General features: G+C 45.4%; 1 protein-coding gene and 1 pseudogene across 1 annotated transcript; one reads left to right on the top strand and one right to left on the bottom strand.

The window, feature by feature from the left end:
* Nucleotides 1-11,227: 11,227 nt before the first annotated feature.
* LOC129837400 (40S ribosomal protein S19) lies at nucleotides 11,228-16,623 on the bottom strand. The gene is made up of 6 exons (XM_055903532.1): nucleotides 16,591-16,623; nucleotides 15,566-15,636; nucleotides 15,343-15,443; nucleotides 14,957-15,140; nucleotides 12,370-12,424; nucleotides 11,228-11,297 (listed from the first exon to the last, which is right to left on the bottom strand). The coding sequence occupies exons 2-6, from the start codon at nucleotides 15,634-15,636 to the stop codon at nucleotides 11,253-11,255; spliced, it is 456 nt and encodes a 151-aa protein (XP_055759507.1). The 5' UTR covers nucleotides 16,591-16,623; the 3' UTR covers nucleotides 11,228-11,252.
* Nucleotides 16,624-17,916: 1,293 nt separating this feature from the next.
* LOC129837129 (adenosine receptor A1-like) lies at nucleotides 17,917-20,888 on the top strand (annotated as a pseudogene).
* Nucleotides 20,889-26,955: the final 6,067 nt, after the last annotated feature.

Consider the following 26,955-nt stretch of genomic DNA (forward strand, 5'->3'; position numbering starts at 1 on the left):
AAACACAAACACAAGATGACAGATCAGTTGTGACTGCACACAGAAACCAAGTAGCAAGACACACACACACACATGCAGACCCAGTATTGTACCAGACTACATCCTAGACTACATCCATTTTGTCAGTGTATTCTATTCAGGACAAGACTACGTACGGCCACCTCCTATCTACAGTACTGAATGGCTAAAACACTACGATATGCATTAAGTTAATTTGATAATTGTTTCACAGTGGTAATTGCTGTTGTTGGGGACCACACCGGTAATTATCCCCCCCCCCCCCCCCCCCCCCCCACACACACACACGCACCACACACACTCCCCCTCCGCCTCCACACACACAAATAAAAGGCCAGAATAAAAGACAACCATTAAAAGCAAGCTCTTTCTCCCTCTATACTGAGAACAATGGGAGTTGGGAGTAAAGCCTAGCAGAGAAACTTGGTGATAGACAGAGCCTCTGTCTAACAGTAGCAAGTGAACAAACACTCACCTCCTCTGGTGCATTTCACACATTTCTCCCTATCACTCAAGGACATGTTTATCCTTCCCCATCTCCTCAAAATTACAGAGTAGAGAAAGAGAGGGAGCCAAGGGAGGGAGGGAGGAGGGGTTCAGGTGTTCCAGAACAGCTGTTATTCAAAAACAGGGAGGGAGAGAAAGAAACAGAGAGAGGGGGATGAGACAGAGGTATAAAAAGTCTACTGATTGGGAGACTCCTGGGAGATGGGAGAAAAACTTGATGGAGTGGCGTTATGATTATTGACGAAAAATAGATGAGACAGTCTTGTAAACATTTGACAAGGGAATACACTGGCACCGAGCTTGCCAGTGTACCTACACAGATGCACGCACACCAGAGGTGGAAAAAGTATTCAATAGTCATACTTGAGTAAAAGTAAATGCAATACATCAAAATCCTTAGGTTAAGCAAACTAGATGGCACGATCAACTTATTATAATTATATGATTTATTTTTTGACAGCCAGGGGCACACTCCAACACTCAGACATAATTTACAAACTAACTGAGTCTGCCAGATCAAAGGCAGTAGGGATGACCAGGGATGTTCTCTTGATAAGTGTGTGAATTGGACCATTTCCCTGTTCTGTTAAGCATTAAAATTGAAACGGGTACTTTTGGGTGTCAGCGAAAATGTATGGCGTAAAAAGTACATTATCTTCTTAATGAATGTAGTGAAGTAAAAGTAAAAGTTGTCAAAAATATAAATAGTAACATAAAGTACAGATACCCCAAAAAACTACTTAAGTAGTACTTTAAAGTATTTTTACTTAAGAACTTTACACCACTGACACACACACACAAAGCCCCAGTAGTCAGTGGATGAGAGATTGGCAAACACAGCAGGCTTAGTGTTCAGAAATCAACACTACACACATGGTATCACGCAAACACAGAAACAACACACACTGTCTATCTGACACCCAAACACAAAGACACAAGCCAGTACAAACAGCCACACTTGTTAGTAACAGTCTCAGAGCAAATATGGCAATCTGTTTCATTTCAGCTTTGTTGTGTGTGGCCATGGAATAGATGAGTACAACTGAAAGGTTAGAGTAGGCCAGTGGTGGCTGGTGGCACAACCTTTTCTCAATAGGGGGTGCTGTTTTCACTTTGTAAAAATTTCGTTCCCAAATTAAACTGCCTCGTACTCAATTCTTGCTCGTACAATATGCATATTATTATTACTATTGGATAGAAAACACTCTCTCGTTTCTAAAACCGTTTGAATTATATCTGTGAGTAAAACAGAACTCAAGTTGGAGCAATTTTCCTGTGAGGAAGTGAGAAATCTGAAATCAGCCAGGCTGTTCTGAGGTCAGTCTATTAATTTGCATGTCTTCTATTGGTTGAGATGCACTGCATACGCCTTCCCCTAGATGTCAGCAAATAGTGAGAATTGGAATGGAGTTGCTAGGCAGATCTGAGGCCATATAAATGGACTGGGAACGTGGGGTTCAGTCTTTCCTTCATTCGCCATGACGCAAGACAGACCTCAGGATGGCGTTCTAGAAAGCTCCCCTTATAGGCCTTAGATATATCCGGCTCTGATTTTATTCGATATAGGTGTTAAAGACATCATAATGTTGTTATTTTAAACTGAGTTATATCAGTTTATATCAGTATATTGTGATTTTCGGTATTTTATTTGTGCTGCGTTATGGTGAGTTGGACACGTCTTCGCCACATGGCTAATGTTTACTGCTAATTCCAAAGTTGAAGGCGACAATCTACAACCGAGCAACGATTCCTCTGGACAAAGGACAACTTGCCCAAGATTCTGATGGGAGCTCATCAAAAAGTAAGAAGTATTTATGATGTTAATTCGTTGTTCTGTTGAAAAATGTAAAACTACTGTTCCGCCATTAATTTCGGTGCGGTCTCGCTTTAATGCACGCTGTATGTTGTAGTAACGTTAATTTGAAAAATCTAACACAGCGGTTGCATTAAGAACTAATGTATCTTTCATTTGCTGTCCAACCTGTATTTTTTAGTCAAGTTTATGATTAGTTACTGATTAGATTAGGTGCCTCTCCCAACATTTCTCCCGACATATTGTTGGCAGCTTGGCTACTATTCTCATTGTATAACCACGATTTGTGCCGCTAAATATGCACATTTCCGAACAAACTCTATATGTATTGTGTAATATGATGTTATAGGACTGTCATCTGAAGAAGTTTGAGAAGGTTAGTGAAAAAATGAATATCTTTTGCTGGTTTATTTGTTATCGCTATTGTTGGCTTGAATCAATGCTGTTGTGTGGTTGGCTATTATAGTAAGCTAATATAATGCTATATTGTGTTTTCGCTGTAAAACACTTAAAAAATTGGCTGGATTCACAAGATCTTTGTCTTTCATTTGCTGTACGCTGTGTATTTTTCATAAATGTTTTATGATGAGTATTTAGGTAATTCATGTTGGTCTCTGTAGATATTCTAGTTGCTTTGGTGAGAGTTGTGATGGTGGCTGCAATGTAAAACTATGATTTATACCTGAAATATGCACATTTTTCTAACAAAACATATGCTATACAATAAATATGTTATCAGACTGTCATCTGATGAAGTTGTTTCTTGGTTAGTGACTATTTATATCTTTATTTGGTCGAAATTGTGATAGCTACCTATGCAGGAAAAAAATGGTGGGGAAAAAAAGTTTTTCTTTTGCTATCGTGGTTGTAGTATCTGGGATCTACATCTGTTTATATTAGTTACTATGCTGTTACTAAGCGGTGATGTGTTACGACAGTGTTGCGTTACTACACCTAATAGGAAATGCACATGCGCACTAGTGTGCCGTGAATCTGTAGAGCACGAGGAGGTTTTTGACTAAAGGAAAACTAACTGTACTCCCGTCTCCTGCCTTGTTATTTCTCCACAACACAAATATTACAGTGGCGACGAGGTGGTTAAACTTCTTTAACGGACATTGCTTGAAGGGAAGAATGTTGCGTGAGTAATGAAACTCAAAATAATTACGTAATTCGTCAGTTATTTTTTTTATTTCTTTCGCCAGTAAAAAAAGGCTAAGCACTGCTAGCAGGTACAGTGTTCAGGAGCTGCCAAGTAGCAAGACTATTGGAGTCCAGAATAGCGACACTGCCCTCTGGTGGTAAAATAAAAAGAACTGTCATTGAACCCATTGAAATTAGGCGATCTCAGTGGAGAAATATTATCAAGAAAGAAAAAAAAAAAAAGGAAGAAGGAATGTAACACGGTGTGTACATTATTACAAATGAGTGCAGTGAACGAAGTAATTGCAGAAACTTCTGAAGTGAAGAATTAGATGAAAATTAAGGAATACAAGGAATAAGGAAACTGAACAATTAACTTTGAAAATGGCAACCATTAGTCGAGTACCGGAGTTTGAGGCTACAAAAGAGGATTTTGATTCCTATTTGGAGCGTTTTGAGCGTTGGCTGGCTGCAAATGAAATCAAAGATGAAAAGAAAGCAGACGTATTTCTCAGTGTTTTGGGTCCAACTGAGTATGGATTGCTGAAAGGTCTCATTGAACCAATAAAAGCAGTGGAGTTGACCTATGCAGAACTGACTGATACTCTTTCAAGGCATTTCAAGCCTAAGCCAATTCTCATTGCAGAACGTTTCAGATTTTACCAACGTCACCAGAGTCAAGGGGAAACCGTGGCAGACTACATCCTTGCTTTGAAAAGGCTGGCAAGTACATGTGAGTTTGCACAATTTCTTGATGATGCTCTTAGAGACAAGTTTGTATGTGGTCTCACAGGTGAAGCATATCACAGAAGGCTTCTGTCAGAGAAGGACCTGACCTTTCGGAAAGCCTGTGATATCGCACTTGGACTCGAGCTTGCCCACAGGGATACTATTGAGCTATCGGGATATGCAGAACGTCAGAAAGGTGTTCATAAGGTCAGTGAGGCACGGGGTGAAAAAGGCTCACAAAAGTCACACTTTTCTCAGTCCCGTCCTCAAGGTTACACAAGAACAAAGCAGCCCACATCTCAAAGGTCTAAGCCAAGTTGCTACAGATGTGGGGGAGATAATCATCAGCACAGTGAATGTCGATTCCAAAATGTAAAGTGCCACAATTGTGGAAAGGTTGGACATTTACAGAAAGTGTGTAAAGCCTCAAAACGCAGAGCAAGAGCGCACAAAGTACTGTCCACAGTGTACACAGCTCAACAACAAAAAGATGGAATCTATCTCAACATGGAGTTAGCGGGAAAACCGGTAAAAATGCAGCTGGACACCGGAGCGTCTGTATCTCTGGTTCCAGAGAGACTCTACAAAGAAAAACTGAAAGAGTGCCCTCTTCATCCAGCGTCCATCCGCCTTTCTTCATACACTGGTGACACTATTCCTGTGTTAGGGCAGATCCAGGTACCAGTTCGGTATGAGGGGAAGGAGTGGACGCTACCGCTTGTCATTGTTAAAGGAGAAAAATCAGCCTTGCTAGGCAGAAACTGGCTACAAAAGATCAAGTTGAACTGGGGAGAAATCTTCAGTCTGAGAAAGGACAAACCGGTGAGTCAGGCTACACTCACTAACATGCTGGAGAAGCACAAAGAACTTTTCAAAGATGGCTACGGCGAAATACAAGACTTCACAGCAAAAGTCAGAGTGCAAGAAGGAACCAAGCCTATCTTTCACAAACCACGTCCAGTTCCCTATGCTCTTAAGGAAGCAGTAGAGAAGGAACTGGACCGCCTACAGAAGAATAACATAATCACGAAAGTAGCGAGGAGCGATTGGGCCGCTCCGATTGTTGTAGTCCCAAAGAAAGACAAGACCGTCAGAATGTGCGGTGACTACAAGGTCACAGTAAATCGCTGCATACTACCAGAGGAATATCCACTACCAAACGCTGAAGATCTGTTTGCCACTCTAGCTGGTGGGAAGGTTTTCAGTAAGCTGGACCTGGCATTCGCTTATCAGCAACTGAAGCTGGATCCGGAGTCAGAACAGTATCTGACCATCAATACACACAAGGGGCTATTCAGATTCAATCGCTTGGCCTACGGAATCTCGACAGCTCCAGCGATATTCCAACACACAATGGATCAGATCTTGGACGGTATAGACAACGTTGTGTGCTTCATGGACGACATCCTCGTGTCAGCACCAACCATTGGAGAGCACCTTGTAGTGCTGGACAAAGTGATGTCAAGACTGGAGAAATACGGAGTGAGAATGAAACGCAGCAAGTGTGAGTTCCTCCAGGACTCAGTGGAGTATCTCGGATACAAGATTGATGCACAAGGCCTGCACCCAACCAACAGCAAGGTGGAAGCAATCGTAAACGCACCAGCACCCACAAATATCTCAGAGCTGAGGTCATTTTTGGGGCTCCTGAACTATTACGGAAAGTTTGTGGCAAACTTGTCCACATTGTTGCATCCGCTTCACCAACTGCTGCAGGCCGATACAAAGTGGAATTGGTCCCCACAATGCGAAGAAGCATTCAAGACTTGCAAACAGCGTCTGCTAAAGAGCAAGTGGCTTGCCCACTACAACACAGAGATGAAGCTGAGACTCACGTGTGATGCATCTCCATGCGGAGTAGGAGCCGTCATCTCACATGTTCTATCGTCAGGTGAAGAACACCCTATTGCATTTGCATCACGGACTCTGTCACCAAGTGAGAGAAATTATGCCCAAATTGAGAAGGAAGCCCTGAGCATAATATTCGGAGTGAAGAAGTTTCACAAATACCTGTACGGAAGGAAGTTCCAACTGCTGACAGATCACAAGCCTCTGTTGGCCATCCTTGGACCAAAATCAGCTATACCAACCCTTGCTGCACTTCGAATGCAACGTTGGGCTCTGATATTGTTAGCCTACGACTACGAGATTGAGTACAGACGATCCAGTGATCACGCAAATGCAGATGCACTATCAAGACTACCAATAGTGACTCCGACAGTGAAGATGATAGAGCAGTCTTCCAGATCTCTCTCATTGACGAACTGCCCATATCTGCTTCAGACATAGCAGAGGAAACAAGGAAAGATCCAGTGCTTTCCAAAGTCTTGGACTTAACATTAGGAGGTTGGCCAAACTTCGTAAATGACGATAACCTTCGTCCATTCATCGACAAGAAAGACCAGTTGTCCACTGATCAAGGATGTGTTCTGTGGGGATCAAGGGTGGTGGTACCTCAAAAATTCCAGAGGAGACTGCTATCTGACCTGCATGAGGGACATCCAGGGATCACTCGAATGAAAGCACTCGCTCGCAGTTATCTGTGGTGGCCTGGACTGGATCAGGACATTCAACAGCATGTAGGCCACTGCTCACCTTGTGAAGCTGTTCGCAACAAGCCTGCTGCTGCACCTCTTCATCCATGGTCCTGGGCTGCGACACCTTGGGAACGCATCCATGTGGATTACGCCGAGATTGACAAGCAACATTTCCTTGTTGTCGTCGATGTCCATTCCAAGTGGATGGAAGTGTTCCCTACTCAACTGACCACAGCTGAGAAGACCATCAATCTTCTCAGACACCTGTTCGCATCCTTTGGACTAGTCAAGGAGCTCGTATCGGACAATGGCCCTCCTTTCACGTCAAACGATTTTGAAATGTTTCTCAAGAACAATGGAGTAAGGCACATCCTGTCACCACCTTACCATCCGGCATCAAACGGAGCAGCGGAGAGAACCGTGCAAACCTTTAAGAAGGCCTGGACTAGACTCGAGGTTCAGTCTGTGCCCACCCACCAAAGGCTTCCCCGGTTCCTGTTTACTTACCGTAACACACCACACACAGTAACGGAATGTACACCAGCTGAACTGTTTTTGAGACGCCAACCACGTACCCGCCTGACATTGTTGAAACCAGACTTGTCAAGCACTGTGGCAAAGCACCAGCTACAGCAGAAGAAAGCTCATGACAGACACTCAAAGACTGTCAGAGAATTCAAAGAGGGAGAGAGGGTGATGGTACGTGATTTCAGACACCCCAAGAGCCTGTGGAACTCAGGTGTAATCTTGCAACGCAAAGGACCTTTGACTTACCAAGTCCAAATTGGTCATCGCCAGGTCAACGTTCATGTGGATCATCTGCTACGGTCCAACGCCCCAGCAGAGACACGCCGAGAGAACAATAACGACCCCCAGGACTATTCTCCTGACTGTGGACGTACGGGAGAGACAGAGCCTGACCTTCAACCCGAACCTGGCCCACCACCGGAAGCCCAGGAGGAGCGGAGATATCCTATTCGACAGCGAAGGGCACCTGAAAAGCTTGACCTGTGAGTTGAGCTGGTTAAGGTAACAGACAGTAAAACAAACAAACACTTTAATATGTCCTAGATAAAAGGAAAGAAAAAGGACATTACCTGGGTTAGTTATTAGGACACAAACTCCATCTTCGGGGCAGAATAATCCCCTGGATTTGTGCTGGGCTCTGAAAAGTCTGCTTCAACCCAGAAGTTGAAAATGTTAAGAATGCATTGTTCAGATATTGCATTAGTAGTTCCCTAATATATTTACCTTGTTCTCTGGGAGTTAAACACTATGGGGGAGGAGTGTAGTATCTGGGATCTACATCTGTTTATATTAGTTACTATGCTGTTACTAAGCGGTGATGTGTTACGACAGTGTTGCGTTACTACACCTAATAGGAAATGCACATGCGCACTAGTGTGCCGTGAATCTGTAGAGCACGAGGAGGTTTTTGACTAAAGGAAAACTAACTGTACTCCCGTCTCCTGCCTTGTTATTTCTCCACAACACAAATATTACAGTGGTTAGCTAATAGAAATACATATTGTGTCTTCCCTGTAAAACATTTTAAAAATCAGAAATGATGGCTGGATTCACAAGATGTGTATCTTTCATCTGGTGTCTTGGACTTGTGATTTAATGATATTTAGATGCTAGTATTTACTTGTGACGCTATGCTAGGCTATGCTAGTCAGCTTTTTTACTGATGGGGGTGCTCCCGGATCCGGGATTGTGACCCAGAAGTTAAATGGTAGGGGCTCATAGTAATGGCTGAAATGGAATACATGGAATGGTATCAAACACATCAAACACCTGGTTTCCATGTGTTTGAGACCATTACATTCACTCCATTCATTATTATGAGCTGTCCACCCTCACCAGCCTCCTCTGGAGTAGGCAACACCTTCTCTAAATCCTAAAAAGGGAATTCATTAAACAGAATGAAATGATCATATGGCTGTTTTAACTTTTACATCATGGTGGTAGCCTAATCATTTGAACTCACCACTGACCGTTTGAATTGAAAACAAGCATTGCCACTCCACAAAACTCTAAACCTAGATTCAATCCGGACCACGGAAGATCCACGTTATAGCACAATTGACATTTAAAAGATTGTGCTGACATATTCAACATTTACCATTAATGTGTTCTCCGCGAACTTGGGAACGTTGCCTTTAAAACGAGCATCGTGATCTGATTGAATCTGGCCCCTTGTCTCACTAATCTGGAAAAAACAGCACAAAATTGTTGCATAATTGCATCAGAGATTTTAGTCTCACAAATGTCCAAAAACTAAAGTTCCTAGTTACATGGCTGTGAAAATGCGCTGAAAACCATTTGTCTCAGTGCGTCAAGGCTGTGATTGGGAGCCTCATAGGGTGGCGCACAATTGGCCCAGCATTGTCCGGGTTTGCCCGTCATTGTAAATAACAATTTGTTCTTAACTGACTTGCCTAGTTAAATAAAGGTTAAATAAATAAAAAATAAAATATGTCTTGTTCCTTATTCTCTGGATGGCAACCCAATAGGGGAGAACATTCCCTGTACTGTGTCGCTCTCTGGTGGATATCTGAGGTACAACAGGGGCAGTCTCATAAGGCATTAGGTTAAATCCTCTGCTATGTCGTATTGCAGGGGTTTAGTTCATCTTTTGCCATGCTAACACCTGTCCAGTCCTGCCTCCAAGTGCTAAATAAATACAAATAAAAAGATGTCTTGTTCCACCTCTAGCACGAGAGACCATAAAGACTAGTCATATGTTTGGATGGCAACCCAATAGATGGCAAGGAATCATAAGAATTGGGCCTGTGTATTTTAGTTACTGAGGAAATACAGGTATCTACTTAAAGTGGTAAAGACCCATCATGCCTTTATAAGAGGCAGCCAGTCTGGACCAATCATGTATACGAACACTAGATTGCAAACGCTATGCATTGGCCAATGGGAAGCTTTGAAGCCAGAGCCCGCTATGTTGGTACTCCTCAGAAGGCGCAATTCTCCATAGGAATGAATGGAATCCTACATTATTTGAATATGTTTCATGGCATCACAAACGTGCTCAATGGGTGACATGCCTGGTGAGTATGCAGGCCAACTGGGACATTTTCAGCTTCCAGGAACTGTGCACAGTTCCTTTCGACACGGGACCATGTATTATCATGCTGAAACATAAGGTGATGGAGGCGGATGAATGGTGCAACAATGGGCCTCGTCATGGTATTTCTGTGCATTCAAATTACGATCGATAAAATGCAATTGTGTTCGTTGTCTGTAGCTTATGCCTGCTCATATCATAACCCCACCATGGGGTACTCTGTTCACAACGTTGACATCAGCAAAGCGCTCACCCACATGATGCCATACACACTATCTGCCATCTGCCCAGTACAGTAGAAACCGGGATTAATCCATGAAGAGCACACTTCTCCAGTGGTCATCGGTGAGCATTTGCCCACTGAAGTCAGTTATGACGCCGAACAGCAGTCAGGTCAAGACCCTGGAAAGGACGAGCATGCAGATGAGTTTCTCTGAGGCGGTTTCTGACAGTGCATAAATCATCCGGTTGTGCAAACCCAGTTTCATCAGCTGTCCAGGTGGCTGGTCTCAGACAATCCAGCAGGTGAAGAACCTGGATGTGGAAGTCCTAGGCTGGCATGGTTACACGTGATCTGCAGTTGTGAGGCTGGTTTGACCTACCACCAAATTCTATGAAGTGGCTTATGGTAGAGAAATTAACATTAAATTATCTGGCAACAGCTCTGCACAGAATGAAGAGTTGCTCATGTTGCCAACCTAATGGGAGACGCTGTCCCAATGGCAGAAAGACGGGCAACAAGCTTAGGCCCAAAATAAACCCATAGGAACAGACTGGCCTTATTTGACAGATTTTAGAGCTCAAAAGCAGCTCACATCACCTCTGGTAGAGTTGGAGGACATCACCACGCATTTCAGGAAGTCCAAATCACATTTTGACAGGAAACACCAAAAACTTTGCGCAGCACTCAACCCACTCCTTGTGAGACATTTCTGCTGGGTGAGCTGTAGTCGAGTCTTCAGTCTCCCCTAGATGGCACCGTCGCATCAAGCCATATTCTCATACGCGTAAGAATCTTCCCATGGCCGGTGTCACGACAACTAGCAGCCCATAGACCACGATGACAGTTAACATTTTGAAGCTATGCATAGTTAAACTCAAATGACAAATAGTTTGTGTTACCATTATGACAGGGTAAGAATTGAACTAAGTCCATGAGGTGAGTAATATTTTGGAAGTTTATTGGAATCCTCAACAAAAACCCTTGTGTAGACTAAACAGACTGCCACCCCAAAAACTCCTACACTTCAATCCAGTTCCCCAATGACATTAAGACCAAAGAGGTTATATCTAACATTGGTATGCAAAACAATTAACCCATGGAAGCAACCACAAAGAGGTTCCATCCATTTTTGGTCAAATCCAACCTGCTCAGGTTTGAAAGAAGCACAGACAAGATTTCACCTTCTCCAAAAAATATTTATTAAACAGTGGGGGCAGCCTTGGGGGGCAACTTCGCAGCTGCAACCTGGGGAAGCAAATCAAAACAAGACATTAAGTGCTGCAGATTTGTTCAGAGGTTATTCCAGTAAGGAAGTGGGCTCTTGATCTAACAAAGTAATGAGGCCAACATCACACTGGAATAAAACAGCTCGAGGACATTGACTTCACTAGAAACCCTCAGAAATGCCAGTCATGTCACGACAGCACATGCCATAACTAGCTTCTTGGGATAAAAACGATTTCTTAAGCCATCAAAAACACCACAGGGGGAAGCCAAGCGATGACGCCACCATGTAACAGCCAGGGAGGGCCAGGTTAGCGCATCTAAATTCAGCTCATTACAAAGGATCAAGAGGGAGAAAATGCACCATACGGTGGATTCAGTAAGCATGAAATTCCCTCCGCTTGTTTACCCTTGAATTGTCACACCATTGTTCCTCGTAGGCAGACAGATTGCTGCCAACAGGGGCTGAGCTGCTGTTTGTTTTTGCCACAGAAAAAATAATAATAATAAATCGAACTGACTTATTATGCAGGCTGTGAGGCTCAGGAACAAAGTTAGAGAATATATCTAGACCAAGGACAGCTGGCTGAATTCAAAAGGCAGGCTGAATGCTTGGGCAACACTGCGCTAATGCTCTCATTACATGCACCGTGGGATGTTCTACCATCAAAGTGCAGGGTGACATGTTTTAGTGATGAAACAAACTTATTTTTTGCAACAAAACATGTTTGAGTCTACTTTTTAGGTAAGGGCCAACAGGCCTGACACGGCGAGGTACAAGGAGGCAGTATCTTGGGCCCGGTGAGCCTTGGGGCTATAAAGCCGTTATTTCAGCCAAGCAAGGCAGCAGATAGCCTAGCGGTTAGAGCGCTGGGCCAATAACTGAAAGGTTACTAGTTTCGATTCCCCAAAGCAGACTAGATAAAATCTAAAGGATAAAATAAGCCCCCCCCCCCCATTTGACCAAATGATCTCACGGTCCCGATTTAACCAATTTGTTTTGCCTTTGTCTGGGCCAGGCGTGCACAACCCATGGGCTTCCCAGAAGAAAGGTAACCAAACACTGTTGGTGGAGTAAAGAGAAGGGCCTCACCTGGCCAGCAATCCTGTCCAGATCCCTGGTTCCCTGGGCGGTTAGTCTGCGACCACTGAGAGAAGAGGTTCAGTCAGTCAGCAACAGAACAAATTAATCACATTTTATTCGTCACGTGCCGAATACAACCGGTGTCGACCTGACAGTGAAATGCTTACTTACAACCGGTGTCGACCTGACAGTGAAATGCTTACTTACAACCGGTGTCGACCTGACAGTGAAATGCAGAATACAACCGGTGTCGACCTGACAGTGAAATGCAGAATACAACCGGTGTCGACCTGACAGTGAAATGCAGAATACAACCGGTGTCGACCTGACAGTGAAATGCAGAATACAACCGGTGTCGACCTGACAGTGAAATGCAGAATACAACCGGTGTCGACCTGACAGTGAAATGCAGAATACAACCGGTGTCGACCTGACAGTGAAATGCAGAATACAACCGGTGTCGACCTGACAGTGAAATGCAGAATACAACCGGTGTCGACCTGACAGTGAAATGCTTACTTACAACCGGTGTCGACCTGACAGTGAAATGCTTACTTACAACCGGTGTCGACCTGACAGTGAAATGCTTACTTACAACCGGTGTCGACCTGACAGTGAAATGCTTACTTACAACCGGTGTCGACCTGACAGTGAAATGCTGAATACAACCGGTGTCGACCTGACAGTGAAATGCAGAATACAACCGGTGTCGACCTGACAGTGAAATGCAGAATACAACCGGTGTCGACCTGACAGTGAAATGCAGAATACAACCGGTGTCGACCTGACAGTGAAATGCAGAATACAACCGGTGTCGACCTGACAGTGAAATGCTTACTTACAACCGGTGTCGACCTGACAGTGAAATGCTTACTTACAACCGGTGTCGACCTGACAGTGAAATGCTTACTTACAACCGGTGTCGACCTGACAGTGAAATGCTTACTTACAACCGGTGTCGACCTGACAGTGAAATGCTGAATACAACCGGTGTCGACCTGACAGTGAAATGCTGAATACAACCGGTGTAGACCTGACAGTGAAATGCTGAATACAACCGGTGTCGACCTGACAGTGAAATGCTTACTTACAACCGGTGTCGACCTGACAGTGAAATGCTTACTTACAACCGGTGTCGACCTGACAGTGAAATGCTTACTTACAACCGGTGTCGACCTGACAGTGAAATGCTGAATACAACCGGTGTCGACCTGACAGTGAAATGCTGAATACAACCGGTGTCGACCTGACAGTGAAATGCAGAATACAACCGGTGTCGACCTGACAGTGAAACGCTTACTTACAACCGGTGTCGACCTGACAGTGAAATGCTTACTTACAACCGGTGTCGACCTGACAGTGAAATGCTTACTTACAACCGGTGTCGACCTGACAGTGAAATGCTTACTTACAACCGGTGTCGACCTGACAGTGAAATGCTTACTTACAACCGGTGTCGACCTGACAGTGAAATGCTTACTTACAACCGGTGTCGACCTGACAGTGAAATGCAGAATACAACCGGTGTCGACCTGACAGTGAAATGCTTACTTACAACCGGTGTAGACCTGACAGTGAAATGCTGAATACAACCGGTGTCGACCTGACAGTGAAATGCTGAATACAACCGGTGTCGACCTGACAGTGAAATGCTGAATACAACCGGTGTCGACCTGACAGTGAAATGCTGAATACAACCGGTGTCGACCTGACAGTGAAATGCTGAATACAACCGGTGTCGACCTGACAGTGAAATGCTGAATACAACCGGTGTCGACCTGACAGTGAAATGCTTACTTACAACCGGTGTCGACCTGGCAGTGAAATGCTTACTTACAACCGGTGTCGACCTGACAGTGAAATGCTTACTTACAAGCCTTTAACCAACAATGCAGTTAAGAAAAATAAGTGAAAGTAAAAAGTAAGAAATAGAGTGCAGCAGTAAAATAACTGTAGCAAGGTTATAGACAGGGGGCACCGGTACAGAGTCAATGTGCGGGTGCACCGTTAGTCCAGGTAATATGTATAGATAAAACAGTAGCAGCGTAAAAGAGGGGGGCAATGCAGATGGTTAGCCATTTGATTAGCTTTTCAGGAGTCTTATGGCTTTAGGGTAAAAGCTGTCGGACCTAGACTTGGCGCTCCAGTACGGCTTGCCATGCAGTAACAGAGAACAGTATGACTAGTGTGGCTGGAGTCTGACAATTTTTTGGGCCTTCCAATGACTCCACCATACTAACGGATCATCTCTATTCTGTGCATTAACACAACATCAACATCCCTTATACAGGTCGACTGACAACAACAGAGACGGGAACACTTTGGCAATGACACCACTACACAACCGCCATAAGATGAAATGCGCCCAACCATGTGCAGAAAATGCTACAAAATCAATGACCAAATCTGAACGAGCCTGGTCAGAGTACAATAGTACATTTGTTGTTTGCATGGAATCTGGATAATGAAATTGAGCACTTGTAAGATGCTTTGTATACGGTTTTGTTCAGTGGGCACAAAATGATTTCAAGACCAATGAGAACACAGACCTTGGCTCTGTGTCTAGGGATGTTCTAACCAGCGTGGTTCTACTCACCCGTTGGGGTTCTTCTCCACCATCTTGAGAAGCTCAAGGGCCTGCAGCACCTTGCGGGCCACGTTTTTGGAGCCGACACTGAAGTGGGCGGGACACACACCGTTCCTCTGGCGACCACCATAGATCTTGGTCATGGAGCCCACACCGGCACCCCCACGCAGGTACAAGTGGCGCACTGTGGAAGCTGGGAGGGAGAAGAGGGGTTAACACCACTGATAGTCACAATGACCTTGTTCCATACTTCTGCACTAACAGCGAGGAAAATAATTTGGGGACAATTTGGGTTTAAACCAATGCCAATAACAGATTGGATCTACCATACTAGACTAACAGCCTGAGCAGACAGGTAGTCCTGAAGGGAAGAATGTCAATGATCAAAATCATACCAGCTCTGGTGTAGAACCAATTCTCATCGCTGGGGGCCAGCTCCTTGTGTTTGGCCAGCTTGACAATGTCCACCCAATCTGGGACCTTCAGCTTTCCTGACCTGGAACAGGAAAAGCATGTGTTAGTCACTCAGAAAAGCTCAATGCATTCCAAGAATTGAACATGGCTTCACGTGTATGCAACTACATATACTTATATTAAACAACTGGGTGGAAAACTCACTTCTTCAGGAAAGCCGATAGGGCACGGACAAACTCCTGCTGGTTGACGTCTTTCACTGTGACACCAGGCATCTGCCAGAGGGGTCGAGAACTTCAGTATGAGGTACAAGGCATGCATGATGGTTACGTAGACTGCAACGAATGTACTGGGTAGATTGAAGTTCTGAGCACATTCAATGTGTAGCCTAGTTACTCATGTAACTAACGTTAGTTATATAGTTACGTGGAGACGATAGGATGACTCGACCACCCCAATATACAGAAAACAGTTAACCTGATGATTACACTACTATTGATAACGTTTTTGCAAACATCACTATCTAACTCACTAGTAAGATGGGTGACGAACAGCTTGTTTAAGCAGGCAACTAACGTTCGCTGGCTAGCTAATTATATAGGCTACCTACTTTCCTGTCAGACAGTAGCGATGGATAATATGCACATCTCGTGATAATATAAATCCCTCAGTGCAAAATATTGAATTATCTGAAGTCCAATTTAAGCAAATAACTGATATCATCAAGGCATAGTTGGGCAAAATTGTTCACCAACAAACCGGCCACCGTTAAATAAAATGTGATGGTAAGAAACTGGCTGGAGTTAGCCACAATGCTAGTAATGAACCTCAGTATAACCCCGAGACCTGTAACCACATCAGAAATTTGAGGCAGAAATCCAGACGGTATAAGGATCACAGATCAACAGCAGACGAGCGTAACACATTCAAATGAAAGACACAGTTAGCGCAGATAACATAATTGTCTTGTCTAAAATGGACAAACAAAACGCGAAATGTTTAGGCCTCAATACAGAGCCATGGGAGCAGCCATCACTGGAAGGTATGTGCGAGTGCCGCATGCAATTTTTTATATGCTAAATCATCTACAGGACTCTGTAGACTTTCCGGAAAACACTGTATTTGTTAATTGATTGTTTAATGTATACGCGGTCAGCTTTGGGAGAATAATTATCACGAAAATGTCATACAGTTGGTCAAATAAGGCAGGAGAACAGACATCCGTTTACCTTGCTTGTGGACAGCGAGAGGAAGAGGGTAAGACGGGGTTTCCAGCCCGTGTTAAAACGGGCGGATCGCGTTCATTCTCGCGAGATATGATCTCACCCTGTACGTCGGTATTTTCATCACAAGATGCCCTGTTGATGAATTTCTAGCCCAATCAGAGTAGAACCTGATGCATTTCATAGCAGCTTGCAGTGCCCAAGGTTAAGGCTACATCACAATCAAAAGCCTTGAATTATGAAATTGTCTGCAAAAGAAGAGGCACGTGCCCTGGAGCAGCAATAGGAAATAATTAGCAGTTTTTTCGTGGTATATGGAAGTACTGTTTTATTGCAGCAATATGATACTAATATCTAATGTTACTATAATCTGCACAGTGAATGCAATAACCAAGATTCTGTAATTCAAAATTATATTTTTATCATAATAATCTTGTGACATATCCTGTCAGTATTTCAAGATCTGTGAAATGCATTGGAACCATATCTTATTTATTCAGCGTTAATATTGCAGATAGATTGTGGCCTCCTTCAATGTAATTGTCTGCATCATTTCCAATCCCCCATATTTTGGGGGTAAATATATAGATAAAATACATATATTTGTTTAAATATATATTTTCCTTAATTATTTTCCCCTAACCCTACCATCCCTCCCCTAATTGGAGTAAACCAATGGACAACAACAATTAGGCTTCTACTTCCAGTTTATACATACTATATAAAACCATAGCTTATTCTTATGGGATTTCCACAAATAGCCTACTGACAGAGATCATGATCAAATTCCTTTGAATTCTGCATGCAACAATCGTTCTTTATTTCCCATGATACATGGGAACAATGCCAAAAAATGCCCCCAAAAAACAATGCTACTTAATTTGTTCTTTGTTATCCTAGAAATAGCAGTGGGAAAATAAATGCACTGCTGCCTGAAACACGGCACAGTGAACATGGGCTCTTTTCGCAGAACAATGCCAAGATAAAAGTTTGCCACCTCTGTCCCTCTCTTATTTTTCTCCATAGTTTTTCTCTGTTCATCACCACTTCCATCTGCGCCATTATGTTTACACACGTTTGAGTGTCTCTCTTCGTGTATGTGTGTGTGTGTGTGTGTGTGTGTGTGTGTGTGTGTGTGTGTGTGTGTGTGTGTGTGTGTGTGTGTGTGTGTGTGTGTGTGTGTGTGTGTGTGTGTGTGTGTGTTTACAATGCTTGTGGTGACCTTTGCACAGCTCAGGTGGAAAGGTTAGCATTGCTTCAACATTGACACAATTGATATGTTTGTATAGACATGACCAGGAGATAGGTGGGCAGAGAGGGTAATGACGGTTTATGAATGAGAGTTTATTCTGTCAGTCAACGCAGAAGAATAGAGTGAGAGGAAGAGATCGAGAGGTAAAGAGCGAGGAAAGTTTACAGAGGACAGATTAGAACTGTCATAGACTTATATTTACATTTTACATTTACATTTAGTCATTTAGCAGACGCTCTTATCCAGATCTATACATCCACAGCATATCAGGTAATTTGGTATTTTCTCATTTATTCAACTGTTCTAAACAGCTTTTTGGTATTTTATTAGTATCCCCATTAGCTGTTGCGATAGCAGCAGCTACTCTTCCTGGGGTCCACAAAATCACCATCTGTTCTTTATCCATTCTCCTTTCATTATATTCTCTATCATATTTTCTGTCATTCATTGAGCTTCCTACTATCTGATCTAAAGCTCTGACTGTGTAGGTTGGCTGTGAGTGTATGCTTGTGTTGTCTCTCAATCCTTACTTGATTAACAAAAGTAAATTAATCACATTGAAAGCGACCAGTCACAGATTCAAACCGAAGACAACCACATAAGGTGGAATGAACTCCGTTAATTATTTCAAGGCCCTTCAAGGAGCAGGACAGGAGACAACTGTATCAACTGATTATGCAGCTGTATAAAACGATTATTCCAGTCAGTCATAATTATTATGAAAACGGACAACTTGTTGTCTGGATGTCCTGAAAAAGTCAAACTCATTATTCTGAGGAGACAGGTGGCATATTACAGCGCTAAATCTGCTATATCAATATCCATCCGCTTTGTTAATTTGAGCCCATTGTTTGAAAATGTTCTGAAATTACCTGTCAATCACACTCGAGCAAGTTCACACCAATGTCTCCTGCTCTGTCTGTCTGCTGCAGTGTGTGATGTTAACGGTCTGTTTCACAGAGCCTACCCTCTCTACACTGTGTTTGCATGGTGCTCACATCCTCAGTATGAGTGCTCTGTCAGGTCCAGTCTACGCTGACCTTTTCACTCTCCAAGTACCCGTACAGGTCTCCAATAGCTAGAATTTTTTTTTAACAATCTTTCCCCCTCAACTTCCTGCCTCTGCTCCTCCCTTTTCATTTATTTTTCCTTGGGCTGGGTGGGGGCAGTGGGGGGTGCGGTGGGGGTCCCTGTCTCTGTGCTGCTGAACCTGAGGAGTCCCCAGTGCCTGTACACCTGCATCCCCCTGGTGTGCTGTCCTCTGCTGGTCAGGCAGTTCACTGTCTGCCTGCTGCTGCTCATGACCCTCAACTCCCACCTGAAGCACCGCATGGGGAGCAGGTGAGTCAAAGAGAGGTGGTTAAAAAGTACCAAAGATAAATCAAGTGCACCTGAAAGAATTTGCCAAATGTTCTCAGGACTGCACTCTAGACCAGGGGTATTCAACCGGAGTTCCGACAAAAATATTAAAAGAAAACCAAAAAGTGGAACAAATATATCTTTTTATGAATATCGCTAGAAACAACAGAATAAACAATTATATTATTCCATACAGCAGAAAACATGAGTAAATCTTATTTCTAATGATGATGACTTTATTTCTCAACTCCTTATATTGAGCTCATTACACTCATTGGAGCTCATTACACTCATTGGAGCTCATTACACTCATTGGGAGGAATGGGCAAAAATTACTAATTACACAATACAATTACAAAATACCTTAAAGATCAATGTATCAAAGTAAACTAACAAATTAATTTGAAATGTATTTAAAGACATATTTCAAATACATGTAACAGAAATACTGCCCATCTCTGCTGACTGGAGTATCTGACATAGGGTTTGAAAAGTATGGGTCACAGAAAGTGCCACTGGTTGCTGGTAAGCTTTCTTGACTTGGATATACATTTTTGACAACACATGTTTTACCTTTTTTTAACCAGCTAAACAGCTACTTTTAGCAAAAACGTGTTTGGAGTAACCTTTGTCTAGCTTATAGGCTATGCTAGTGTTAATCCTTCCAATTATAATATCGGGAGAAAAAAATTTATAAAAAACTGACAACCAAATCTATTAATTTTAAAATGTTGGTTAATGTTACTTCTCCTCGCCATTATCATTCACCTGATGATAAGACAAGACGCATTTTTGGCTAACATATGATGGGGGTCTCCAGTTTTCCTCGGCGGGGGTCCCTGGGTAAACAAGGTTGAAGACCCTTGCTCTAGAACATCAGTGCATGCTGGCTTCATTTGACCCACTGGGTTCTCTCTCTGTTTCAGGTACAGTTCACTGGTGACACGTCGGCGGTCCCTGTTTGTGGTCATGCTGTGCTGGGTGTCCTCTGTTCTCTCCTCCTTTGCCCAGTTCATCGGCTGGAACGTCCTGGACACCTGGGGAGGGGATGAGGGATGGCTGGATGGGCTGGGGCTGGACGGCATCCCACCAGGCAACTGGACCTCCCCTCCTCCCCGTCCGATGCCTCCCAAGTATAACCAGGACCGCTCTGTGATCGGGAAGTACCTCTCTTACGGCGGCTTCCTGTCCAAGTTCTACGTGGAGGATCCTCAGCCCCCAGTTCCTGGTCTATGTCTATGGGGTGACCGTCTTCCTGCTCCCCCTAATGGGCCTTCTGGCCATTTACCTAGATCTGGTCTGTGTAATGCCCAGACAGGACCCTGATGGTCCGGACTCTGGCCCCCCAAAACACCGCTCTCCCCGTGCCCACTCCCTAGGCCTCTCCCTCTGCCTCCTTGTCCTCCTGTGTCTGCCCCTTAACATCACCCACTCCCCCTGCTTTTCTCCCCAGGCACACTACCCCCGACCTGGGCTTTCCCGCTGGTCTCGCTCCTGTCGCAGCTCTACGGTCTGGTGCACCCTCTCCTCTTCACCATTCCCATACAACGGGTGGTTGGCCGAGTAGGCCCCCCTGCCTCTGCCCCACCTGACCCCCACAGGAGGTAAGACGGTGGGCGGAGCCCTGTGTTCAGCTGTGCAGGCGGCATCCTGCTCACTCAAAGGGAGGCTGTGCCCAGATGTGTGTGTGTAACATGGAACGGGAAACAGGGAAGGTGTGTGTGCTAACACGTTGTTACAACACCAGCATTCCCATCTCATATGTTCTAATTCACTCTCTTAGGCTCTGTTTACACACATGTCTAATATGGTAATACATCGAAATTGCTGAACATCCAATTTCCCTGGAACTTTGTCCACAAACATGTTCCAATCATTGTGTGTAAACAGCGCCATGTATCTTTGTGTGATTCACAAGGAGCTTCTTTGTGAATGATTCCCCATATATATTCATCAACCTGTCAGTAGCACATAATTAATAATAATTAGTTTTTCACACACTGTGCGGTTTAATTATTGAGTCTCATATCAAATAAGGTCACTAACCAGGCTTACATCCAACCTTTTTATGCTGTGTAAAGTACATTTCATAAAGTACATTTTTATGCTGTGTAAAGTACATAAAAAAGGTCAAGACAGGCCTGATGGAAACATCTAATTTGTCAGTAGACGTTCCAAATGTCAGCCAAACAAAATACGCTAGACAAGCTGGGATCTTTTTGTGTCGGTAAAATTAATTATGTGAGAAATAGCAGAGGAAATGCCTTTACGCGCAAATATGTATATAATAACCATCATACCGAAGTCAACTTGGAGTCACAAGATGACATGGTGTGTGGTCCTTCCACTTAATTATGATGAACTTCACAGGGTGGTGAAAATGCAAGGAGATGAACTTGATGCTCCTTTACAATAAATATTGGATAGAAAACTGTCACGAATCCCGCTTCCTGAGTCTGTTTTTGCCTGTGTTCTGTCCTGGAGTGTTTTTTTCGGTGTCCTGGAACGCACCCTGTCTGGTTGCCGGGCGATGTAGCTGGTAGGGAGATCTCTGATTTACCGCACCTGTTTCCAATCCGCTATCTGCACACCTGGTCCTGATCATCACCCCTCCACTTCATAAGCACTGACCTGACATCCATTCCCTGCCGGATCGTTAGCCATGAACAGTATGTTGTGCCAGTGTATCAGCCTCCAGTTTGATAGAGTTTGTTTTGTTGTTTTGTACGTTTTGCTTGCCTTGAACTCACCTCCGTTTTTTCTGTCTACAGTCATTCACCCAGAACACTCATCTCCTCCTTACCTGGTCGTCGGTGACTTCAGTTGCTTCATTGGATCTGCCTATTCAATCCCATCAACTCACCTCCGCTGCCCGCTCCGTCACTTGGAGTTTTCTATCACTACATTCAAACTTGTAAATAAATACTCACCTTCGTCTTACTTTCCTTGTCCTGGTCTGCTTCTGGGTTCAACTTTAGAAAACCGTGACAGACCGATCCGGCCAGGAATGAACCCAGCGGACATGGAATCCGTTCGCCATGCCATTACTCATCAGGGGAATATATTGGGACAACACAGCACGGCGCTACAGGAGATAGCGAATTCAGTCCGGAACTTCTCTGCTAGCTTGACGAGTATCCAGGATCAGCTCAGTTTGCCGACGGATCCTCCACCACCTGTTTCACCCCTCTCACCTGCCGCTTCTGGAGCGGTTTCCTTCCGTGAGCCCAATGTACTGACGCCTGATAAGTACGAAGGGGATTTGGGAAGATGCCATTCATTTCTTATGCAGTGTGGTTTAGTGTTTGATCTGCAGCCCCACTCTTACGCCACAGACAAGGCTAGGATAGCTTTTGTTATTGAACTGCTGCGTGGTAGAGCTTTGGAATGGGCTTCAGCTGTTTGGGAACAACAGGACACCTGCATGGCGTCATACCAGGAGTTCACGGCAGAGATGAGAAAGCTTTTTGACCATCCAGTCCGAGGTAAGGACGCAGCTAAGCGTTTGTTCTCTCTTCGCCAAGGAGCTTGTTACGTGGCAGACTTTGTGATTGAGTTCCGGACATTGGCTGTGGAGAGTGGGTGGAATGAGGAGGCACTACAAGCGGCTTTTTACCAGGGGTTGTCGGAGCAACTCAAGGATGAGCTGATCTCCTATCCGGAGCCTTGTGACCTGGACAGTTTGGTCGCATTAGCTATTAGGGTGGATAACAGAGTTCGAGAGAGGAGGGAGAAGCAGTGGGTCCCGTCCAATCAATCAGCTACTCGGTTACCATTCGGGTCAGGAGTCCTGCCGCCAGATCCTGAACCTATGCAAATGGGGCGGCACGGGTTAACTAAGGACGAGCGCCAACGTAGACATGAGACCAACAGCTGCCTCTACTGTGGTAGCTCGGAACATTACATCTCCGTTTGTCCTCAGCGCCCGTTAAACTGCTCGGCTCGTTAAGTTTGGGAGGTTCGTTAGCGAGCCAGTTTCAACCTCTCAAGAGCCCTGTCAGACCTCATTTCCCTGCTACCCTCATAAATAAGAATCAGAGTTTAGCGATTAACGCTTTCATCGATTCAGGTGCCGATGACAGCTTCATTGATGCCGACTTAGTGGAACAGCTGGGGCTTTCCAAGGAGCAATTACCGGAAGCCATTGAAGCAACCACTCTGAACGGCAGTAGTCTGGCACGGATCACTATGAGGACTGAACCGGTTAAGATGTTGTTGTCGGGGAATCATTCAGAGGTTATTTCTTTTTTCATTTTGCCTTCCCCCCATGTTCCTCTGGTTCTTGGATACCCCTGGCTAAGAGAACACAATCCCTCGTTCGATTGGGTGACTGGAAAGGTAACTAGTTGGAGCATTGAGTGCCATGCTAGCTGCCTCAGGACTGCCTGTTCTCCGGCTGTCCCCAGTCGGGTCAGTGAGTCTGCTCCTCCTGATTTGTCCCTGGTTCCTGAAACATATCACGAGTTGGGTAAGGTGTTCAGTAAGCAGAAGGCTCAGTCACTTCCTCCCCACCGACCTTATGATTGTGCGATTAATCTGTTCCCTGGAGCTGCCTTTCCCAAGGGACGGTTATACAGTATCTCTCGACCTGAGCGGGAACCCCTGGAGACCTAAATAAAGGAGTCTCTTGCTGCAGGTCTCATTCGTCCCTCGTCATCACCCCTGGGAGCTGGATTTTTTTTTGTGAGTAAGAAGGATGGCTCTCTTCGACCGTGTATTGATTATCGGGGGTTGAATGATATTACGGTCAAGAACAAGTACCCCCTGCCCTTGATGAGCTCCGCTTTCGACTCTTTACAGGGTGCTACTGTGTTTACGAAGCTTGATCTACGCAATGCGTATCATCTGGTCCGGATCAAAGAGGGGGATGAGTGGTTGACTGGGTTCAATACACCTATGGGACATTTCAAGTACCAGGTGATGCCGTTTGGACTTTCCAACGCTCCAGCATTGTTCCAAAGTTTGGTGAATGACGTGCTGAGGGATATGATCGGTCTGTTTGTGTTCGTTTACCTGGATGACATCCTTATTTTCTCCAAGGAGCTTTCCAGCCACATCCAGCATGTTAAGCAGGTCCTGCAGCGGTTATTGGAGAACCGCCTGTTCGTGAAGGCTGAAAAGTGTGATTTTCACGCCCACACTACGTCCTTCCTCTGGTACATCATCTCCAGGGGAGAGATCAAGATGGACCAAGAGAAGGTTCGGGCGGTTCGGGATTGGGCCCAGCCCGGTACGAGATTGCAGCTCCAGAGATTCCTGGGGTTTGCGAACTTCTATCGGAGGTTTATCCGTGATTACAGTCGGGTGGCCGCCCCTTTAACTGCTCTGACGTCTTGCACCAGAACTTTCTGTTGGACTCCTGAGGCAGACCGAGCATTTCTGAACTTGAAGAGCCGATTCACCAACGCCCCGATTCTCTCTCAACCTGACACTTCCCGTCAGTTTGTTGTTGAGGTGGACGCGTCTGATGTTGGGGTGGGCGCCATCCTGTCCCAGCGTAGCTCCACTGACGGTAAACTCCATCCTTGCGCCTTCTACTCTTGTCGTCTTTCACCAGCTGAGAGAAACTACGATGTGGGTAACCGGGAGCTTCTCGCTGTGAAGCTTGCCTTGGAGGAGTGGCGTCACTGGTTGGAGGGAGCGGAGCAACCGTTTGTGGTCTGGACTGACCACAAGAATCTGGCTTACGTGCAATCGGCTAAACGTCTCAACTCCCGTCAGGCCAGGTGGGCTTTGTTTTTTGGACGTTTCAATTTTTCCCTGACGTTCCGACCTGGGTCGAAGAACGGCAAGGCGGACGCCTTGTCCCGGATGTTCTCCAAGACGGAGGAGAGTGGGGCCAAGACTGAGACGATTCTTCCCCAGAACATTGTCGTGGGAGCCGTTACATGGAGGATTGAGGAGGATGTGATGGCGGCCCTTCGGACGCAGCCCGGCCCCGGTAACGGTCCACCCGGTCGGTTGTTCGTGCCTGAGTCGGTCCGTTCTGATGTCCTTCAATGGTCCCACGCCAGCAAGATAGCTTGTCACCCTGGCGTTGCCCGGACTATGGCGCTACTGCGCAGACGTTTTTGGTGGCCTGCCATGGGAGAAGATACCCGGAGGTTTGTTGCCGCTTGTCCTGTTTGTGCGCAGAATAAGAGTACCAATCGGCCCAGCTCTGGGCTTCTTCACCCCCTACCTATTCCCCGGCGACCTTGGTCGCATCTGGCCCTGGACTTTGTCACGGGGTTGCCCTCTTCTGGTGGGAACACGGTCATTCTGACCATTGTGGACAGATTCAGCAAGTTCGCTCACTTTGTCCCCATCTCCAAGCTTCCATCTGCCACTGAGACGTCCGAGATCCTTGTTAGGGAGGTTTTCAGGGTCCACGGATTGCCCAGTGACATTGTTTCTGACCGTGGTCCTCAGTTTACCTCTGCTGTTTGGAGATCCTTCTGTTTGGCCATTGGAGCTACAGTCAGTCTCACATCGGGTTTTCACCCCCAATCTAATGGTCAGGCGGAGAGAGCCAACCAGAAGATGGAGTCCACGCTGCGCTGTCTTATCTCCTCTGATCCCACCTCTTGGTCCTCTCAGTTACCCTGGGTCGAGTATGCCCATAATACTCTCCCTTCATCTGCCACTGGGATGTCTCCCTTCCAGTGCCTGTATGGTTACCAACCTCCCTTGTTTCCTTCTCAGGAGAGGGATCTCTCGGTTCCCTCTGTCCAGGCCCACATTCGTCGTTGCCACCGGACCTGGCATCGGGCCAGGAAGGCCCTCCTTAGAGTTTCTGACCGGTATCAGATCCAGGCGAATCGTCGCCGTATTCCTGCCCCCGCTTATACCGTCGGAGATAAGGTTTGGTTGGCTACACGGGATCTTCCTCTACGGACTGAGTCGAGGAAACTGTCACATTGGTCCGTTTGTGGTGGAGAGAATCATTAATCCTGTTGTGGTTCGACTCAAGTTGCCTGCAACGCTTAGAGTACACCCCACCTTTCATGTCTCCTGCCTCAAGCCGGTTCTCCTCAGTCCTCTGTTGCCCCCTCCTCCTCATCCTCCTCCTCCTCGGATGATCGGAGGTGGTCCTGTCTACACGGTGCGCCGCATCATGGACTCCAGACGGCGGGGTAGAGGGTTCCAGTATCTCGTGGATTGGGAAGGATATGGTCCAGAGGAGAGGAGTTGGATTCCTCGGCGTCAGATCCCTGATGCTGACCTGCTTCGTGACTTCTACCGCCTCCACCCTGGCGCTCCGGGTAGTACGCCCGGTGGCGTTCGTCGGAGGGGGGGTACTGTCACGAATCCCGCTTCCTGAGTCTGTTTTTGCCTGTGTTCTGTCCTGGAGTGTTTTTTTTCGGTGTCCTGGAACACACCCTGTCTGGTTGCCGGGCGACGTAGCTGGTTGAGAGATCTCTGATTTACCGCACCTGTTTCCAATCCGCTATCTGCACACCTGGTCCTGATCATCACCCCTCCACTTCATAAGCACTGACCTGACATCCATTCCCTGCCAGATCGTTAGCCATGAACAGTATGTTGTGCCAGTGTATCAGCCTCCAGTTTGATAGAGTTTGTTTTGTTGTTTTGTACGTTTTGCTTGCCTTGAACTCACCTCCGTTTTTTCTGTCTACAGTCATTCACCCGGAACACTCATCTCCTCCCTACCTGGTCGTCGGTGACTTCAGTTGCTTCATTGGATCTGCCTATTCAATCCCATCAACTCACCTCCGCTGCCCGCTCCGTCACTTGGAGTTTTCTATCACTACATTCAA

Source organism: Salvelinus fontinalis, chromosome 38, assembly GCF_029448725.1.
Source record: "Salvelinus fontinalis isolate EN_2023a chromosome 38, ASM2944872v1, whole genome shotgun sequence".
NCBI classification, from domain to species: domain Eukaryota; kingdom Metazoa; phylum Chordata; class Actinopteri; order Salmoniformes; family Salmonidae; genus Salvelinus; species Salvelinus fontinalis.

What these genes read in the sequence shown, in the direction of transcription:
- LOC129837400 (XM_055903532.1), bottom strand. Translation starts at nt 15,636, where the DNA reads ATGCCTGGTGTCACAGTGAAAGACGTCAACCAGCAGGAGTTTGTCCGT. An exon ending in TTGGTTCTACACCAGAGCTG is followed by an intron (nt 15,141 to 15,342) that starts GTATGATTTTGA and finishes TCTCCCTCCCAG; the next exon opens with CTTCCACAGTGCGCCACTTG. An exon ending in GTGGAGAAGAACCCCAACGG is followed by an intron (nt 12,425 to 14,956) that starts GTGAGTAGAACC and finishes CTCTTCTCTCAG; the next exon opens with TGGTCGCAGACTAACCGCCC.